This window comes from Trachemys scripta, chromosome 16 (assembly GCF_013100865.1).
Source record: "Trachemys scripta elegans isolate TJP31775 chromosome 16, CAS_Tse_1.0, whole genome shotgun sequence".
NCBI classification, from domain to species: domain Eukaryota; kingdom Metazoa; phylum Chordata; order Testudines; family Emydidae; genus Trachemys; species Trachemys scripta.
Window position 1 is genome coordinate 3,218,459 of NC_048313.1, and position 17,536 is coordinate 3,235,994.

Sequence of the window (17,536 nt, forward strand, 5' to 3'; positions counted from 1 at the left end):
CTCTCCCCACCCCCGGCATTGCCCCCCCCCTCTAACCACTAGACCGCACTGCTCTCCTGGAACTGGGGAGAGAACCCAGGAGTCCTGCCCCCCCCCCTTACTTTTCACCCCCCTCCATCTCCCAGCTTCTTTTCCGGTGTGGGGCGGGCACATGCCCCGTGCAGGGTGTGCGGCTCTGCCCGCCCCTGCCTCCCTCCCCAGCCCCGGGGCCACCAGCCGCTCGGTGCCTCCTGCGGGCTGACGTCCTTCCGCCCCGGCCCTGCAGCACCGGCTGGTTGGGCTGCGGAGGGAGCCGACAGCAGGCGGGGCAGCCCGGTGCCTGCATCGAGCTGACCGGCCTCAGCCCTGGGAGGACAGCGGGGGAGCCCTGGCCGTGCGGGGAGCTGCGGAGCGAGGTAAACGCGAGTGCGGGGCTAGGGAGACCTCTGGCTGGGCAGGGGTGTGTGAGCGAGTGGTTGGGGGGTCTGGGAGCCAGGACTCCTGGGTTCTTTCCCCAGCTCTGGGAGGGGAGTGGGGTGTAGTGGCTAGAGCAGGGGGGCTGGGAGACAGGACTCCTGGGTTCTTTTCCCAGCTCTGGGAGGGGAGTGGGGTGTAGTGGCTAGAGCAGGGGGTCTGGGAGCCAGGACTCCTGGGTTCTTTTCCCAGCTCTGGGAGGGGAGTGGGGTGTAGTGGTTAGAGCAGGGGGGGGGCTGGGAGCCAGGACTCCTGGGTTCTATATTGAGCTCTGGGAGGGGAGTGGGGTCTAGTGGTTAGAGCAGGGGGGTCTGGGAGCTAGGACTCCTGGGTTCTCTCCCCAGCTGTGGGAGGGGAGTGGGTTCTAGTGGCTAGAGCAGGGGGTCTGGGAGCCAGGACTCCTGGGTTCTCTCCCCACTTTGGGGAAGGGAGGGGAGGGGGGTTATAGTGATTAAAGTAGGTCACTGTTATTAACCTCCCAGGGCTGGGTTCTAATCCCTGCTGTCTCACAGACTCCCCACGTGACTTTGGGCAAGTCCCTGCCTACGTGCTGTGCCTCAGTTTCCCCACCTGCACAAACGGGGTCAATGACATTGAACCACCTCCCTCGGGGTATGTGGGGGTGGCTGAGAGCAGCCAGGGAAGGACTGACCATGTCAGCACCGTAACTGATGCCCAGCAACTCGCAGAGCACAGGCATGGAGCTGGGCCCTGCCCCACGGCGTCTGCAGTCCGGCTGCTGCCCTGAGTGGGAATGCCATAGGGGGGTAGAAAGCTCCCAAAGCTAGAAATAGAACCCAAGAGTCCTGATTCCCAGCCCACACCTCCTGCTCTAACCACTAGATCCCACTCCCCTTCCAGAGCTGGGGAGAGAACCCAGGAGTCCTGCCTCACATCCCCCCACGCTCTAACAGAGCGCCCTGACCTAAGAAGCACTAGATCTTCCTTCCCCATTTCCCCCCCATCTCATGACTTGCTTTAATGTTGCAACACTGGCCATTGGATAACCCAGCCGGTCAGGTCAAGCCGGCGTCTCCACCTGCCAGCGCCCCGTCCACTCCCGCGTGGAATCCTTGAGGCGGATCCATCCCTCGGTGCTTTCCAATGACTGATTTCTTGGGCCTGGCTAGGTTCTCCCATCACCCCGTGGCTCAGGGAGCTGGGGCTTTAATACTAGGGTAGGGGGCAGTATGTGGGGGGGGGGGGCCCAGTGGTATCTCCCTGGCACTACTCACTCCGTGGTTGCACAGGTCGTCTGTTTGCAAGGTTGCCCATCTGGCACCACCCAAGGCCCTAATTGGGGTTCCAGGCAGAGTTGGGGGGCGGGACGGCTGGTGTGGGTGGCAGCTTGGATAACAGGGCGTGCCTGTTTGTCTGCCTCTGCTCTCGGGTTCGCCCAGGAGTGGGACTCTGGGCTGCCCGTCCTAGTGGGTCAGCGTGGTGCGGAGGGGCACCTGCCTAGTGCCCTGGGGCAGAGCCAGGAGCAACTGGCAGGGGAGGGGCAGCCGGTGTTGGCCTGGGGCTTGAGGTGGGAGGGAGAATTTTGGTTGCTGTCCCATGGCACAGGGACCCCCATCCCCCTTCTGCCAGGGCACCCTGATCCCTCTCCAACAGACTGTATCCCCTCAGCCCCCCTTCGTGAGGGCGTGGAGGCTGTTTTTCCAGGGATCCCTTGCCCAATGCTGAGATGCAGCTGCCTCTGGGGTGGCGTGTGTTGGCTGTCTATACAGGGATCCACCATAAGGGACGTGTTTGTCCCCTGCAGCCAGCTCCCCAATAACTCCGCTCCTACACCCCATCAGGGAGCCCCAGAGCTGGGTCCCCCAGCACCTCCTCCTAGCCTCCCCACTAGGAGACCCCCAGAGCCAGCTCCCCCTTACCCCTGCTCCCAGGCCTCCATCTGGGCCCCCCAAGATCCAGCCCCCCCATAACTCTGTGAATTTGAACTCTGCCCCACAGGAGTTGCCTGGCCTTACTGCTGACGTATCAGGCTGTGGAAATCAGAGCTGTGTGGCGCTGACTCAGGACAACAGGAGGATCTGACCCGCTCACAGGCCAGCGCCCCACGGCTTTCGTTTCCCCGTCCCTCTCCCACACAGCCGGGAAGAGCAGGATGAGGATGGGGCCGCGCGGCTGGCTCTGCCTGGTGCTCCCCTGGGTGCTGTGCCAGGGCACCCGCCGCACCCAGCCCGAGCAAGTGCATCTCTCCTACCCAGGTGAGGCTGTCGGGGCCCCGTCTCCAGGCTGGGGGACCTGGGGGGAGGCTGGGAGCCCAGCTCCATGGGGTTATTAATGTTTATATTATTGGGCCTGGGGTCCCCAGCTCTGGGAGGGGAGTGGTGTCTAGTGGTTAAAGCAAGCGGGCTGGGAGCCAGGACTCCTGAGTTCTATCCCCAGCCCTGGGAGGGGAGTGGGGTCTAGTGGTTGGGGGGGGGGGGGCTGGGAGCCAGGACTCCTGGGTTCTAAACCAGCTCAGGCAGTGACCACTTTGTCTCGCTTCAAGTCAGTCCCTTCCCCTCTCTGTGTCTCAGTTCCTGCAAACTGCAAACACTTCCCTGTCTCAGTTCCAGGGTGTTGGTGAGATGGGGGAAGGTTGAATCAGTTTCCCAGGCAGATCCAGCTCCTTGGAAACCAGGGTCTGGTTCCGGGCCTGGCCATAGGCCCATCCGGAGGGTCAGAGCCAGAGGATGGAGCTGGAGCGGGGTAGGAGTGGATGGAACCGGCTCTGTGTGGAATTAGCCCTCGTAGCACCTAGACAGAGCCAGTGTGGGGAGCGGGCCGGCGTCTCGGGAAGGACTCGGGCTCTGAGCGCTCACCGGGCTGTTCTAACCCTGGCAGGCGACCCCACCGCCATGACCGTCACCTGGACGACCTTTGACCCGGCCGGCTCCATCGTGGAGTTCGGCCCAGAGCCGGGCGAGGTCTTCACCACCTCCGCCAAGGGCCACGCCAGCCGGTTCGTGGACGGCGGGTGGTTGCGCCGCAGCATGTTCATCCACCGGGTCACCCTGCGGGGCCTGGCCCCCGGGCAGCGCTACGGTGAGTGGGGGTCCGGCCGCGGCTCCTCTCCTGGCAGTGGGCGGGGGCCCGGCGCACTGCAGACTTCATCCGCACCGAGCCACCAGATGAGGGACAGAGACACGGGGGCAGGGCTGGAGAACGGGCTGCACACGGGAAGGGGAGACCTGGGGACACGCACTGATGGGGGGGGCGCCCAGACACCCTGCCATGCTCCCTGACGTCTCGTCACACTCACACGTGTCCCGACACACGCACACGCCCAGCCACACGCGCACGCACTGAGAGGTGGGGCACACACACAAGCCCAGTGTCACCCAGCAATATCCACCATCACCGGGTCCAAATCTGCGTTGGGCCCAAATGCACCCCAACCCCGAGCACTCAGCCCCCCCCCCCCACATACACAAACGGCAGGGGGCTAGGGTGACCAGATGTCCTGATTTTAAAGGGATAGTCCCGATTTTGGGGTCTTTTTCTTATATAGGCTCCTATTACCCCCCACCCCCTGTCCCGATTTTTCACACTTGCTGTCTGGTCACCCTACAGGCCTTTGAGTCTCTCCCTGCTCTTCCCCTGTAGCTTATCGCTGCGGGAGCCCGCTGGGCTGGAGCCGGCTCTACGGCTTCCGGGCTCTGCAGAATGGCACCGACTGGAGCCCGCGTCTCGCTGTCTTCGGTGACATGGGGAACATCAACCCCCAGTCCCTGCCCAGGCTCCAGCGCGACACGCAGCAGGACATGTACGACGTGATCCTGCACGTAGGTCGGTGTCACGCCGCGCTCCCCCCAGGTTCCTGGGATCGGGGCTGGAGAAGGGACGGGCTCAGGGGGCGGGGATGGGACACGGGGCTTTTTCCTCTAGGGGGCGCTGGTGATCCCGCCCCAGGACAGGAGACTGGCTGGCTCAAGGGTCGGGGAATGGGACATGTGGCCTTTCCCCTTTAGGGGGCGCTGCTGATCTGGTCCCAGGGCAGGGACTGGCTGGCTCAGGGGGCAGGGAATGGGACATGGGGCCTTTTCCCTCCAGGGGGCGCCAGCTCCCATCCCATCCATGTCAGGAATGACCGACAGTCATCCCCATCTCAGGACCCGTTGGTGCCCCCTGGAATGAACTCGCTGGGTCCGTGTCCAGGGCCCACGTCCCCCAAAGCACCACTAGGGGCACTAACTGCCCCCCTTGTTGGGGATCTCAATTTAAGGAGCACCCCTCTCCCCTCCAGAGATTAGGGCAGGATTCAGGGGGCATCAAGCCAGCACTGCTGGCTTAATAATGGGGGGGGGGTAACCCCCAATCTGGGTAAAATCTCCCCCAGGCCACCCCCTGCCCCCAGGGCAGAGCAGCCGATTCACTGTGATCCTCTTGTCTTTCCCAGGGGATTTTGCCTATGACATGGACCAGGTAAATTCTGTAGCCACGCTGCCTCCTGCACCTTCCCTTCTCCTCCGGCTGCGCCCCATCCTGCTCCCCTCCATGTTCGGGGGGCTGGCCCCGCTCGCTGGCGTCTCTGCAGTGGAGATCCAGGGCCGATGTCGGGAGGGGTCCCCCCGGAGAAGGGGCCGTGTGCTCAGCTCCAAGGGTTTCTGGGCCCCCATGAATGCACATCCACCTGTGTGCGTCCCCACCCGGCCTGGTCGGGTATCTCTCCCCTGCGTGTCTCATGGACTCAGCGAGGTTGACAAAGCTGCCCCAGCCCTGGAGCTAACCCAGTTGGCAGAGGCTGGCACGTGGGTTTGATTCCCGTACACGGCGACTTGCCCAGGAGGCCGGTATTCTGAGCCCAGGCCCATGGGAGATTGGAGCTGCCTTGGGATGTGCCATAGAGCTGTGTCGCCTACGATGGGAATTGAAGCAACAATGGCAGGCGGGTTGGGCCCGTCCACCCCACCCCCCATCCTTGCCCTGGTGGCCATGTATGCAAACCCACACGCGTGTTGCATTTGCACACGGATCTGCCCACCCACTTCTATGCACGTGGCCCTACAGTCCCCCGGGGTACACACAGCCCCCAGGTGTGTAAATGCGCTCCGAGGGTGCAGCGTTCCCGGGCGCCTCGGCTGATGCGACTGTCTCTGGGGTGTAGTGTAACGCCAGGGTCGGAGACGCCTTCATGCGCAAGATCGAGCCCGTCGCCGCGTCGGTGCCGTACATGACGTGCCCGGGGAACCACGAGGAGAAATAGTGAGTGGGCGGATCTCGCACGGGGTGCCTATGGGCGCGACGGCTGGCTCTGCCCCTCTCACACCTCAGCCACCCCCCAGCTCTCTCCCCTTTCCCCACCCCACACGCTGCCCGCGGATTCCCTCCCAGCCTTGGCCACTGACCTCTGCTGGGGTTTATTTGCTCCATGCTTGAACAGCGCCCCCTGTCGGACACATGCAGGACGTGCCCCTGCAGGGAACTGCCAGAGCACCTGGCTCAGAGAGGATTTATGGGTCTATACGGCCTGATGGGATTATGGGGGAGGGGGATTTGTTGCCCTGGGAGCCTCTCAGCCTGTGGTTGGGGCGGGGGAAGAGGTGGTGGAGCCGGAGGTGTCTCCATCTGCTCCCGGAGAGGGACTAGGAGCGGCAGCCTAGAGGCCAGGGTGAGGGGTGCGTAGGGATGCTTGAGATGCCAGTCTGGGAATTGGGAGGGGGGAGGATTAAATCCACCCCCCCAGACCCTCCCTCACCCCCCCCCGCTGCTGCCCCTAATTGTTCTTCCTCCCCCCCACCAGCAACTTCTCCAACTACCGTGCCCGATTCAGCATGCCCGGTGACACGGAGGGCCTGTGGTACAGGTGAGCACCCCGCCTGGCCCCCAGGGGGCAGCGTTCCAGCCCCAGGCGCCCAACCCCGGCAGAGGTGCAGGGGGATAAGAACACTAGGGGCAGGACTCTCTGGGCCTGGCTGTGCTTGGTTAGAGTGTGGGGCCAGGGGGCTGGGACGCCTGGGTTCTATCCCCAGCTCTGGGAGGGAAGTGGGGTCTAGTGGTTAGAGCAGGGAGGCTGGGAGTCGGGACGCCTGAGTTTTATCCCCAGCCCTGTGAGGACAGTGGAGTCTAGAGCAGGGGGGCTGGGAGTCAGGACTCCTGGGTTCTATCCCCAGCCCTGGGAGGGGAGCAGGGAGGACTGGGAGCCGGGTTCTATTGCTGCTACTGATTCCGTGTCTGTGTTGAGGGGCATGCTGCTTCTCGCATCGTGTGCTTCAGTTTCCCCCCAGCATAGCACAGGGCTCATTCTTTGCCCTCCCTCCCTTGTCACCGTATGATTCTGCTTCTCTGCCCCTAGCTGGGACGTCGGCCCTGCCCACATCATCTCCTTCTCCACCGAGGTGTATTTCTACCTGAACTATGGCCGTCACCTCGTCCAGGAGCAGTACCAATGGCTAGAGAGAGACCTACAGGTAGACCCACCCCCCCAGCCCCTAGCCCTCCTGGCTGCCCGCCCGTCCAGACTGTCTCGCTCACAGACTCTCTCTCTCCCCCTTGGCGGCAGGAGGCCACGCGGCCGGATCGGCGCCGGCGCCACCCGTGGATCATCACCATGGGGCACCGGCCCATGTACTGCTCCAACAATGACCTCGACGACTGCACGGAGCACGAGAGCATCGTGAGTGGGGCCGGGGGGGGCGCTGCAGAGGAGGGAGGAGGAGGCTCTTGCACCCAGCAGGCAGGGGGAGGTGTGCGGGGAGCTGAGTGGGGACCGGCAGACTGATCCAGGGAGGCCGTTCCACGTGGCGGGGGGGGACCTCGCTGGAGGGCCTTAGAGAGAGAATGTGGGGTAACCCGCCAGGGCCCCCTCCAGCTGCTGATTCCCCCTCCCCCCCGCTGTCTTTCCCCTCAGGTTCGCCGAGGGCTCCCCCAACATCTGTACGGCCTGGAGGACCTGTTCTATAAATACGGTACCCGCTGCCCATCCCTCCAGCCTCCTCTGGCGGTGCCCCCTAGGGGGAACCTGGGAAGCTCCCCCTGCAGAACGTATGCTGGGGCTGTCAGCTGGAGCCCCAGGGCAACAGGAGGAGGGGAGGGGTGACACCAAGGCACTTTGGGGGCTCACGCCGACCAGGACGGGCTTCTGTCACCCCCTGAGTGTCTCTATGTCCGGCAGCCCTGGCCCAGAGCCCTGCCCCCAGCAGCCGTGGGGATGAGCCAGCCTGGGTACTGATGCAGGGAGACCCCAACGGCCCAGTCCCTCTCCCCGGACACTCCCGGACGGCAGCGACAGAGCCCACACCCCAGGGACTTCGGTCCCCCGGCACCTTTCTCAACTCTGGCCCCGGGTGACGGACGCCTCAAAGGACTTTTCTGCTTCGATCTCCCACCGTCTACTGTCTCTGTTTCCAGCGCCGCGAAGGATTCCTGGGGGCGCAGGCTCCGTCACCGGCCGGGCTGGTTAAGCAGCCTGCCCCCCTCCCCACCCGCTCGTTTAGCTGGATGGCTTTGGTTCCTTTTTCCATTGCCCTCCGAGGTCTGGCCTGGCTCAGTTTACCCCGCAGGCCCAGGAAAGCGGGCGGCCCAGCGTTACTTTCTCTAGGGCCGGCTGTAGGTACTGGCTTGCGTAACTCCTTCCCGCGCCCGTTCCCGGCCCACCTCGCTCATTCTTTCTTCACTGCCCGTACAAGGCCCAGCGGGTCCCGGTTGGTATATGATTCCTGTCACGTGTCCTTATAGAGAGACAGATTCTGACAGCGGCGTGTTGGGGCAATCTCCTGCGATTCACCTGGGGACTGGGCTGAGCCCCACACCCAATCTCTTAAAGGGCCGGCTCGCCCGGCGACAGGGCCCCAGGGCAGAGCACGCCTCGGCCCCCAATCCAGCCATGGGTCTAAGATCCAGTGGCCAGAGTCCTGAGCCGGTGCTGTGCTCTCTTCACCAGGTGTCGACCTAGAGCTGTGGGCCCATGAACACTCCTACGAGAGGCTGTGGCCTGTCTACAACTACCAGGTGACTCTTGAGCAGAGGGACTTGGGGGTCCTCCGGGGTCGCTGTCCGGCCTGGTTGGGGGATTAAGTCCGAGATCTGAGTCTGAAACGACCCCGTCTGCTTCCCCCCACTGCAGGTCTACAACGGCAGCACCAAATCGCCCTACACCAACCCCCGGGCGCCCGTCCACATCATCACCGGATCGGCCGTAAGTGACAGCTGGCCCGAGCCTGGTAGCGCACCCAGCACCACCCACTCATGCCAGCCGCCAGGGGCCTGCCTCTGCTCGCCTTGCGAGTCAATGTTGACGCCTACCGCTGACCGCCACGGGGCCGGGTGTCTCTGCCCGCGGTTTAAGGGCCTGATCCTGTTAAGTGCCAGACACCTCCCAAGTGATGCTGAGTGTCCTCGGATCCCATTGAAATTCAGTGCGGGCGCTTCCAGGATTGGGGCTTAATTTAGAGGCCTGTTGGGGGAGGGGGGTAGTTTAAGGGCAAGAGTACGAGGAGCGGAGCTGGGCCTGATCCTGTCCTAGGACAGTCCTGCTGCGTGGGGGTGGGGCAGGATTGGGCCCCAGCTGCCCAGGGGATGGATGGAGGAGTGGGGAGGGAGCGGTGAGTGTAAGAGGCTCCATGGGAAGATGGAGGGATCAGGGGAGGAGACGTGAAGCTGGAAGAAAGGCTGAGAAGAGGGAAACTGAGGCACGGGCAAGGCAGCGATTCGCCCAAGGGCACCGGGGTCGCCATACAATGCTCTATCTGCTAGGCCGCGCTGCCTTGAAAGGGTAGGGGGTGGAGGGATTGATGTGCAGTGGAGGCGGGGCTGAGGCAGCGGGAGGAGGAGTTGAGCTGGGAACCAAGCTAAGAAGTAGCCCCCCCCCCATGGTCATGCAATGGACTCTGCCCCCCTCCTCCCCGCAGGGCTGTAAGGAGAGGCTGGACCCCTTTGTCCCCAACCCACGGGAGTGGAGCGCCCTGCGCATCGAGGACTATGGCTACACGCGCCTGCAAATCCTCAACCACAGCCACATCTGGCTGGAGCAAGTGTCTGATGACCAGGTATGGCACGGCTGGCGGATGGGCCCCCCAACGCCCACCCTGTCCTGCCCGGTCCGATCCCGGCCTGGGCAGGCTCCATGTGTGTTGCACTGTGCAGTGGACCCATTGCAGGGGTATCTGGGCACTGAACATTAACCACTAGACCCCACTCCCCTTCCAGAACGAAGGATAGAACCCAGGCGTCCTGACTCCCAGCCCCCCCCCGCTCTAACCACTAGACCCCTCTCCCCTCCCAGAGTCCCGGATAGAACCCAGGCGTCCTGACTCCCAGCCCCCACCCCCGCTCTAACCACTAGACCCCACTCCCCTCCCAGAGTCCTGGATAGAACCCAGGCATCCTGACTCCCAGCCCCCCTGCTCTAACCACTGGAGCCCACTCCCCTTGCAGAACCAAGGATAGAACCCAGGTGTCCTGTCTCCCAGCCCCCCCCACTCTAACCACTAGACACCACGCCCCTTCCAGAACCAAGGATAGAACCCAGAAGCCCTGACTCCCAGCACCCCTCTGCTCTAACCATTAGACATCACTCCCCTCCCACAACTGGGGAGAGGACCCAGGAGTCCTGATTCCCAGCCCCCCCCCCCCCCCCCCCCCCCCCCCCCCCCCCCCCCCCCGATTGCTCCCACCTGCGCCCAGCTGTCTGCACAAACCCTGTCCAGCGTCACCACCTGGACAGCTCCTGCCATAGCAACCTCTCCCTGAATCTTAGTGGCACCCACAGGGTGTCACCACGAGGCAGTAAGAGAAGGGAAACCCTGGGGGTAAAGCAGCCCTGAACTCTCCTCCAGCCTAGGGTGGGAAAAGTCTGGAGCTGGGCGGCTCTGAAGAAAGGCACGGGAAGCATTTGGGCTTGTCCAGCTCCAAGCGGCTATAGGGGGAAAACAGGGAGGGGAGTGGGGTCTAGTGAGTAGAGCGGGGAGGGGGGCTGGGAGTAGGTGCCGAAGGCTGTTGGGAATCTGGCTCCTGTGTGGCGGGAAGCCGGGCAGATCCCTGCTCTTTTGGTGGGTTCACACTGGAAACACGCCTGAGCCATGGAATCCGGATTGGAACCTCCCAGAGTTCTCCCGCCCCCTCTCTAGAGCAGCCTCACCTTGAGTTCAAACCCTCAGGTCTTGATTCCCAGCCTTCCCTGCTCTAAGTGCTAGACCCCACTCCCCTCCCAGCATTAGGAGTAAATCCAGATCCGGGTAGCTGCGGTTTGCTAAACGTGGATGTTTCCTTCGTTAGAAATGTGATCACCAACTTCATTTGAATCCTTAATCGGTGCTTCAGATCAAGGGGTGGGTGCGGGGGAAGGATTTGGTGAAAAACAGAATGTGGGTCTCGTGGAGGGGAAATAGCTCTAGAGATCTGGGGGGATGAGGCACATCTTCATGCCCCTGGGGATAGACTGCAATCCCACCGCTCCCACCAGTGTGAACTTTCCCCTTTGTGGTCCCAATCCATCCCTCCCATCCCCATTCCCGACACGTTGCCATAGACCCGCCCTGGGTTCTGAGGCTCCCCATGAAGCTCGTCTGGGTTCTGAGCAGTAGGGGAACGTCCCCTGGAGCCACCCCTGAACCCGAGTCCTGGTTTTGTCTTTCAGGACGGGAAAGTCGTGGATGGGATCTGGCTCATCAAGGAGTTGCACGGCCCCAAAGCTTGGCATTAGCCTGGCAGGAGGCCCCAGCCCTGAGTTGAGCAGAGGGACTGCGTCCCCGGGACCCCCTGAAATCCTCGTTATGTGGCTGGAGGCAGAGCTCCCTGCGGGACTACAAACGAATCTGATCAAATCCAAAGGCCGCTCTGGCAGGGCCTGACGTATGGCACTGGAAGGACACGCCTGCTCCTGCAGCTGGGTCTTTATGACGGTGAACAAGCGCTTTGCTGCAACTGAGCGTATTAGGTCTCAGAGCACTTTCTACGGGTGGGGTTGTGTCTGTGTATTCCCAGTTTATAGATGGGGAAACTGAGGCACAAAGCAAGGAAGAACTTTGACCAAAATCATAGATGTAGGGGTCTTGCTTTCCAGTCTTCCCTGCCCTAATCACTAGATCCCATTCCCTTCTCAGAGTCAGGAATAGAACCCAGGAGTCCTGATTCCCAGCCCCCTGCTCTAACCACTACACCCCACTCCCCTCGGCAGGAACAGAACCCAGGAATCCTGATTCCCAGCCCCCCGTTCTAACCACTAGGTCTACCCCTCACCTCTATGATGTCAGGAATAGAACCCAGGCATCCTGACTCCCAGTCCTTTGTTCAAGCCACTGGCCCATTCTGCCTCTTACTGAAAAAACCCCATAGAGTTAAAATGTTCTCCAGAGACTGCCTGAGGCATCTCTGCCTCTTGAATCTTTCTAGCCCTCAGACTGTGTGTGGGGGAAGGGGTGCCGGGAGCTGGTGGTTTTCTTTCCTTAGTTGTTCTTTCCTCCATGAGCTGACGCTAGGACCAGGCCTTCTCCCCTGCTGCTGGTCCCTGTAATGCAATAAGCCCCACACGGAGCTGCAAGGCGGCGAGGGATGGGGCTAGATTTGCCTTTCGCCATCAAGCGCGGCCCACGGTACATCTCTGAGGTTCGCTGTACGATCCTTAATGCTTCGAGCTACGCGCTGGGTCTTTTGTATTGATGCTCTGGAAATGAACGACACAAAATCAAGCTCAAAAGGTGTGCGATGCCCATCTCCTTCAGACGCCGCTTGATTTGCCTTGGGTGCCTTGACTGGTTTAGGGCCAGATTCTTCTTGGGTGTAGACCAGGAGGTGCCCCCTCCAAATCCTTGAGTCACAGAGAGGAGCCTTCAGCTCTGTCACCGGCCCCTTTAAGGGGAGGCGGGCTCAGCCCCACCTGGGACTGATCAGCTGTCTCCTACCTGAAGCTGGGGGGTAGAGGTCAGGTGATGACCTGAGGAGCACCTGGCCAGCAAGGGCTCAGGTGAGGGGACGGATGGCAGGCAGGCAGTCCGGATTTATGGTGTCTCCCAGATAGGTGGCTGGCACAGGGAGAATTTCCAGGAGTCTCTGGGTCCATGCGCTGGCTGTGAGGGGTGTGTGGGTGGGTGGGAGGGGGGGAGTGGGGGGGGGTGTCTAAGTTTTCTGATTACCGATACACAGTGCCCTGCGTCAAGGGCGTGAGATAGACGCTGCTGCAGCATCTCTCCTTCGTGGGCCGGTGAGAGAGCCCGCTGGCTCCCAGGTTCCTCCTAGATCGTTGCCACAGTCGGGGGCGGGCCAATGCTAGGCCAGATTTCTGCCGCCCTTTGCGGAGAGCCGAGGGGAGAGTTCGTTCTTTCCCCCACGCTGACATTGGCGGCCGTGAGGTACTGCCCGTCTCGCTGACCAAGACTGTCTCCCTGCGCTCCCACATCGGTCCCACCTCTTCTCCTTGTCAGCCGTTTTGGAGCAGGGGCCGTGTTTTTCTTGTGTGTTTGTACAGCGCCTAGCGCGATGGGCTCCGTGACTGGGGCTCCTCCGTGCTAAGGCAGCTCAGAACCCGGAGGACGAAGGAGCTCAGTTTCCTGTCTGGGCCTTGATAACGGTGTAAAAGTCACGAGCCTGGGTTAACTGTTTTAAGCTATTGGCTCCTATTAAGAGAGACTGAAAGACGGGGACTTTGCACATGGTAAAAATGGGGAAAAAAATAGTGGGTGCTCAGCACCCGCCAGTCACAGCTGTTTGGCGGCACCTCCGATTAGCTGGGGGTGGGGCTTGAGGGAGGGCAGAGAGCAGCAAGCGGGTGGGGGTCTCGGGGAAGGGGCGGAATGGTGGTGGGAAGAGGGGGGGGGGGGGTGGGGGTTTGGGGGGAGAGGGGTAGATTGGGAGCTGGAAGAGGCGGAGTGAGGGTAGGGCCTCGGAGGAGGGGTGGAGTGGGGGCAGGGCCTTGGGACAGTACCCCCGGGGAAAAGAAAACCTCAGCGCCTGTGCCTTTTTCACCCGTTAGCCGGTGGAACTCACTGTCACATGATCTCCTGGAGGCCAAGAGTTTATCAGGATTCAAAGAGCGAGCGGGCACTGAGAACCCAGCTCAGCGGCGTTAGCCAAGTAGTTAATGCTACAGTTTAAAAAAGATCCCTAGGTAGGCGCTAGTTCAAACAGAAATGAATTCAGGGAAGTCTGAGTGCCTGGGTTATGCAAGAGGTTAGCCTGGCCTCTTCTGGTTCATCATCTGTGAATGAGGCAGCTGGGTACAGAATGGCTCCAACATCAAATAAAGTAGAGGGGAGGGTTGTATGGCTGTATGTATACCTGGGCTGAATAAAAGCAAATTCATTACTGCACGGTCTTCACAATACCAGGGCTTGGTTTGCCCGTATCTGGTAGAGAGAGGGGGGGAGGGAGAGCTCAGGGGTTTGAGCATTGGCCTGCTAAACCAGGGTTATAAGTTCAATCCTTGAGGGGGCCATTTAGGGAACTGGGGTAAAAATCTGCCTGGGGATTGGTCCTGCTTTGAGCAGGGGGTGGGACTAGATACCTCCTGAGGTCCCTTCCAACCCTGGTATTCTAGGATTCTACGAACACTTTGCTTAGGTAGTACAAGAGAGGCGCCTTCCTCGCTAAGGCCCCTGAAACTCTTTAGGCTGCCGGTTTACACAGAGAGTTGAGTACAAGAGCAGGGCTTCAATTTTGCCTGTCCATGGGGTCGTTAGAGCTCGTGAGCACCGTTCTGTATGGGGCCCTGATGAACAGGACGAATTAGTAAAGCATTGCTAGAGCTTGTGGTTAGGTTTTGCCAGGGCTATAAACCCTCATGCTTCAGGGCGTGAGCTGCCCTCTAACTTTCGGGGTCAGGAAGGGACTTCCCCAGACTGCAGGTGACTCCAGAATTGTCCACTGGGTGGGGAAAGGTCTCTTGCACCTTCCTCTGAAGCAGCTGGGAGGCGGCAGAAGCTGGTGCTGGGGTAGCTCCATGCTCTGAGCCAGCATCTGTTCCCAGTAGGGTAGGAGCCGTGGTGGGAATTGCCAGAGGTACACAGAGCTGGTCGGGAGAAGCTGGTCCCTGCTGCTGGGAGCAGTGTCCAAGGCCTGGCGGTGCTGAAATGAAGCCCCTCCCCACCTTCCAACCTGGCAGTTGGGGGAAGCAGGGCTCCATGTGGGGTTGGGGGAGGTGGGGAGGGTCACGTTAACAGAGGTGAACCCAAAAGGGCATGAAAAAGTTTGGGGGCCCACTGATCTACATAACAGGCTTTTATGCAGTGACCCCGGTATAGACCCCAATGACTTCCTGTGTGCTGTTCCCATCCGGGCTGCGATGCGCGCTCCATCACTAGCTAAGATGTGATGGATGATGCTACCGCTGTCTCCTGTCCTAAGGCTAAACCCAGGAGCTCCAGTCTCCAGGGCACTTTCACCAGCACTAACGCCAGCTATGGATAGGTTCTCCACATGGGGGCGGAATGTCTCCGCTACTGAGCGTCTCAGACCGACCTTATCAAGCCCAGGAAATTCATCTGCAAAAGCCCCAGGACTTTGAAATCCGTCTGGCAGCGAAGGCGCAAAGGTTGGCAGAGAATTGGCAATGACCCACGCACACCTAGGAGAGATGCCTGGGCAGCGTGCCCCAGGCAGGGGACGTTAGGATGGGGCTCTCGGGATTTTATTCATCAGCCATCTATTGCTGTAGGGTTTTATTGCTAAACGCAGCTGTGCAATATGTCCAGTGGGGCATGTGTGTGTGTGTGGGGGGGGGGTGGATGATCCCCATAATAACTAGTATCAGGGGGTAGCCGTGTTAGTCTGTATCCACAAAAACACCAAGGAGTCCGGTGGCACCTTAAAGACTAACAGATTTATTTGGGCATAAGCTTTGGTGGGTAAAAAACCTCACTTCTTCAGATGCACTGACTAGTGCATAACTAGTCAGTGCATAATAATATAATTAATAACTAGTGTTACTTACACAGCTCTTTTTATCCTGTCATCTCAAAGCACTTGTGAGTGGTGGGTCTAATTTATCACCTCCCTCCCCCCAGAAAATCCCACTCCAATTTTGCAGATGGGGGAAATTGAGGCACAGAGAGGGGAATTGATCTGCCACAAGTCAGCAGCGGAGATGGGTATGGAATCCAGGTATCCTGCCTTGCAACACCCCCTCCCCATTCTTCTAATCATTCTGACTTGTAAACCCCTTTCTAACCACCAGACCCCACTCCCTCCTCGAGAGAACAGAACCCAGGAATTCGGATCCCCAGTCCTCCCCTGCCCTAATAGCTAGGCCCTACTCCTCTCGCAGAGCTGGGCATAGAACCCAGGAGTCCTGGCTCGCCCCCCTACCCCCCTCGCTCTAACCACTGCCCATTTTGCAGTTCATTTGTAGTCCTGGCAATGCTTCAAGGCTGGGGAATGCGCCGTGGAAATCCACAACTGATTGATTGACCTTTCAAGGGTAAAAAGGAATCAAAAAACACCAAATACCAGACTGACTCCGAACTACTGACATTCTGTAACCTGATCTCCGCACAGATTTCATGACCACATCACTAGAGCAGTTGGGGGTGTGGGGGTGTATACCCTCTATAGTTCTACCAATCCAGCCCCTCGTGTAGACACTATTATACCGGTGCCTTATACCGGTATAGCTTCTTTCCCTTCCTGTACAGGGTTAGCTGTAAAGCACCTTTATCCTGGTAGAATTGCATTCACCCCAGGGGGTTGTACTACTTTGACTAGACTGGTATAAGGCACCTATGTCATTTGATTATTTATTTGTATTATGGGACCCTGTAGGCGCCCCAGTTGTGACCCAGGACCCTGTTGTGCTAAGTTGCCTGGATGCCCATACAGCCCCATCTTCTCTGCCTCTGCTAGACAGAGTCCCTCCAGGACCCAGGCCGCCCAGTACCTGCTCTGTGATTAAGCAGGGGCTGTCGCTCGTCAGGGCTGTCAGACTGGCACTGAATTAACGCCAGTGACAAGCCGATGACTATTATTAGCTGCCATGTGGGTGGCTCATTCTTTGCCTTGCACTGTCAAAGTGCTTAATATAGCAAGTCGGTGAGGGCTGATTGCTGGCAGGAATTGCTGCTGGGAACGGCTGGGTTCTCAGGGGCAGTGCCGGCTGCGTTGATCCTAAATACAGCCCAGGTGGCCATGCCCTTTGGATCGTGACTTTACCTGTGCCCAATCAGCCTCATGACCCACCTGGGAGGTAGGTATTCTCCCCACAGTTTACAGAAGGGGAAACTGAGGCATGGGCAGGTGAAATGACTTGAGCAAGGCCACACACGCAGACTCCCAGTTCCCTCCTTTAACCTCTAGACTGCAGGACACCTGGGTTCTATGTGTGCCACTGGGAAGTAGTGTTGTCTATTGACTGGAGGAGGGTGGTGACTGGGATTCAGGACTCCTGGTCAAATACCATGAGAACACCACAAGGGTTTGCAACTCCGGGGTCTCACCTCTCACCTCATGACGACGCCTCATGGTGCAATGAGCGATGCTGGGGCCTGGACTCATGTCGTTTTGCGGCATGATGTCACATTTCAGCCGGAGCAAGTGACTTCAGGCCCCCAGGGGATGCTGTCGTATAATGCTACGACGTCCCATTTGCAAGACGATGTTAGGGGGGGGATCAAATGACCTCAGCAAAAGCATCATAGCGTGCTGTGATGACAGCCCCCTATGGCCGGGTGACGTCATGCCTTTGGGTGATGACATCAAAGCACAACAGGATGACCCCCTGTCTTGCTCTGAGGACATGATTAGGGTTTCATGGCAACATCACATGCTCAAAATGGTGGCACTGCTGTCACAAGATGACCCCTGCCCCCCCCCCGTGGCAGTCTGGGAAAGGTCAATAGGAGCCACCCCCCACGCCTCCATGCCCTAATACCCTCTTCCCGGGCTGAACCCACACGCCACAGAATGGGGCGACGTCCCCTTTAAGAGAAGGCACGCCTCCTTTCCTCCTCCCATCAATCAGGCTTTCCTTCAGCCAATCATAACGCACAACGCCGCAAGCGTTCTCGTCCTCCCTCCCCCGAGTGGGCAGTGCCCGCAGAGCGACGTCGGTTCCGGCCAATCAGAGGTGGAGACTAGGAGGTGGGGGCGGGATTGCCTCCTCCCCCCCTCAGGAGGCGGTCCCTGTTGCCGGGGGAACGGGGCAGAGCAGAGGAAGGAGGGGGGT

The 17,536-nt window shown here is 60.1% G+C and overlaps 1 protein-coding gene across 1 annotated transcript; it reads left to right on the plus strand.

The window, feature by feature from the left end:
- Positions 1–125: 125 nt before the first annotated feature.
- ACP7 (acid phosphatase 7, tartrate resistant (putative)) lies at positions 126–12,074 on the plus strand. The gene is made up of 14 exons (XM_034792894.1): positions 126–395; positions 2,413–2,669; positions 3,292–3,492; positions 4,054–4,236; positions 4,847–4,872; positions 5,555–5,652; positions 6,191–6,253; positions 6,743–6,857; positions 6,950–7,063; positions 7,298–7,355; positions 8,330–8,397; positions 8,513–8,584; positions 9,297–9,434; positions 11,024–12,074. Exons 2-14 carry the CDS (start codon positions 2,567–2,569, stop codon positions 11,087–11,089), a joined length of 1,305 nt encoding a protein of 434 aa, XP_034648785.1. The 5' UTR covers positions 126–395; positions 2,413–2,566; the 3' UTR covers positions 11,090–12,074.
- The last annotated feature ends 5,462 nt before the right edge of the window (positions 12,075–17,536 follow it).

What these genes read in the sequence shown, in the direction of transcription:
- ACP7 (XM_034792894.1), top strand. Translation starts at nt 2,567, where the DNA reads ATGAGGATGGGGCCGCGCGGCTGGCTCTGCCTGGTGCTCCCCTGGGTG. An exon ending in AGTGCATCTCTCCTACCCAG is followed by an intron (nt 2,670 to 3,291) that starts GTGAGGCTGTCG and finishes TAACCCTGGCAG; the next exon opens with GCGACCCCACCGCCATGACC. An exon ending in ACGGAGGGCCTGTGGTACAG is followed by an intron (nt 6,254 to 6,742) that starts GTGAGCACCCCG and finishes CTCTGCCCCTAG; the next exon opens with CTGGGACGTCGGCCCTGCCC.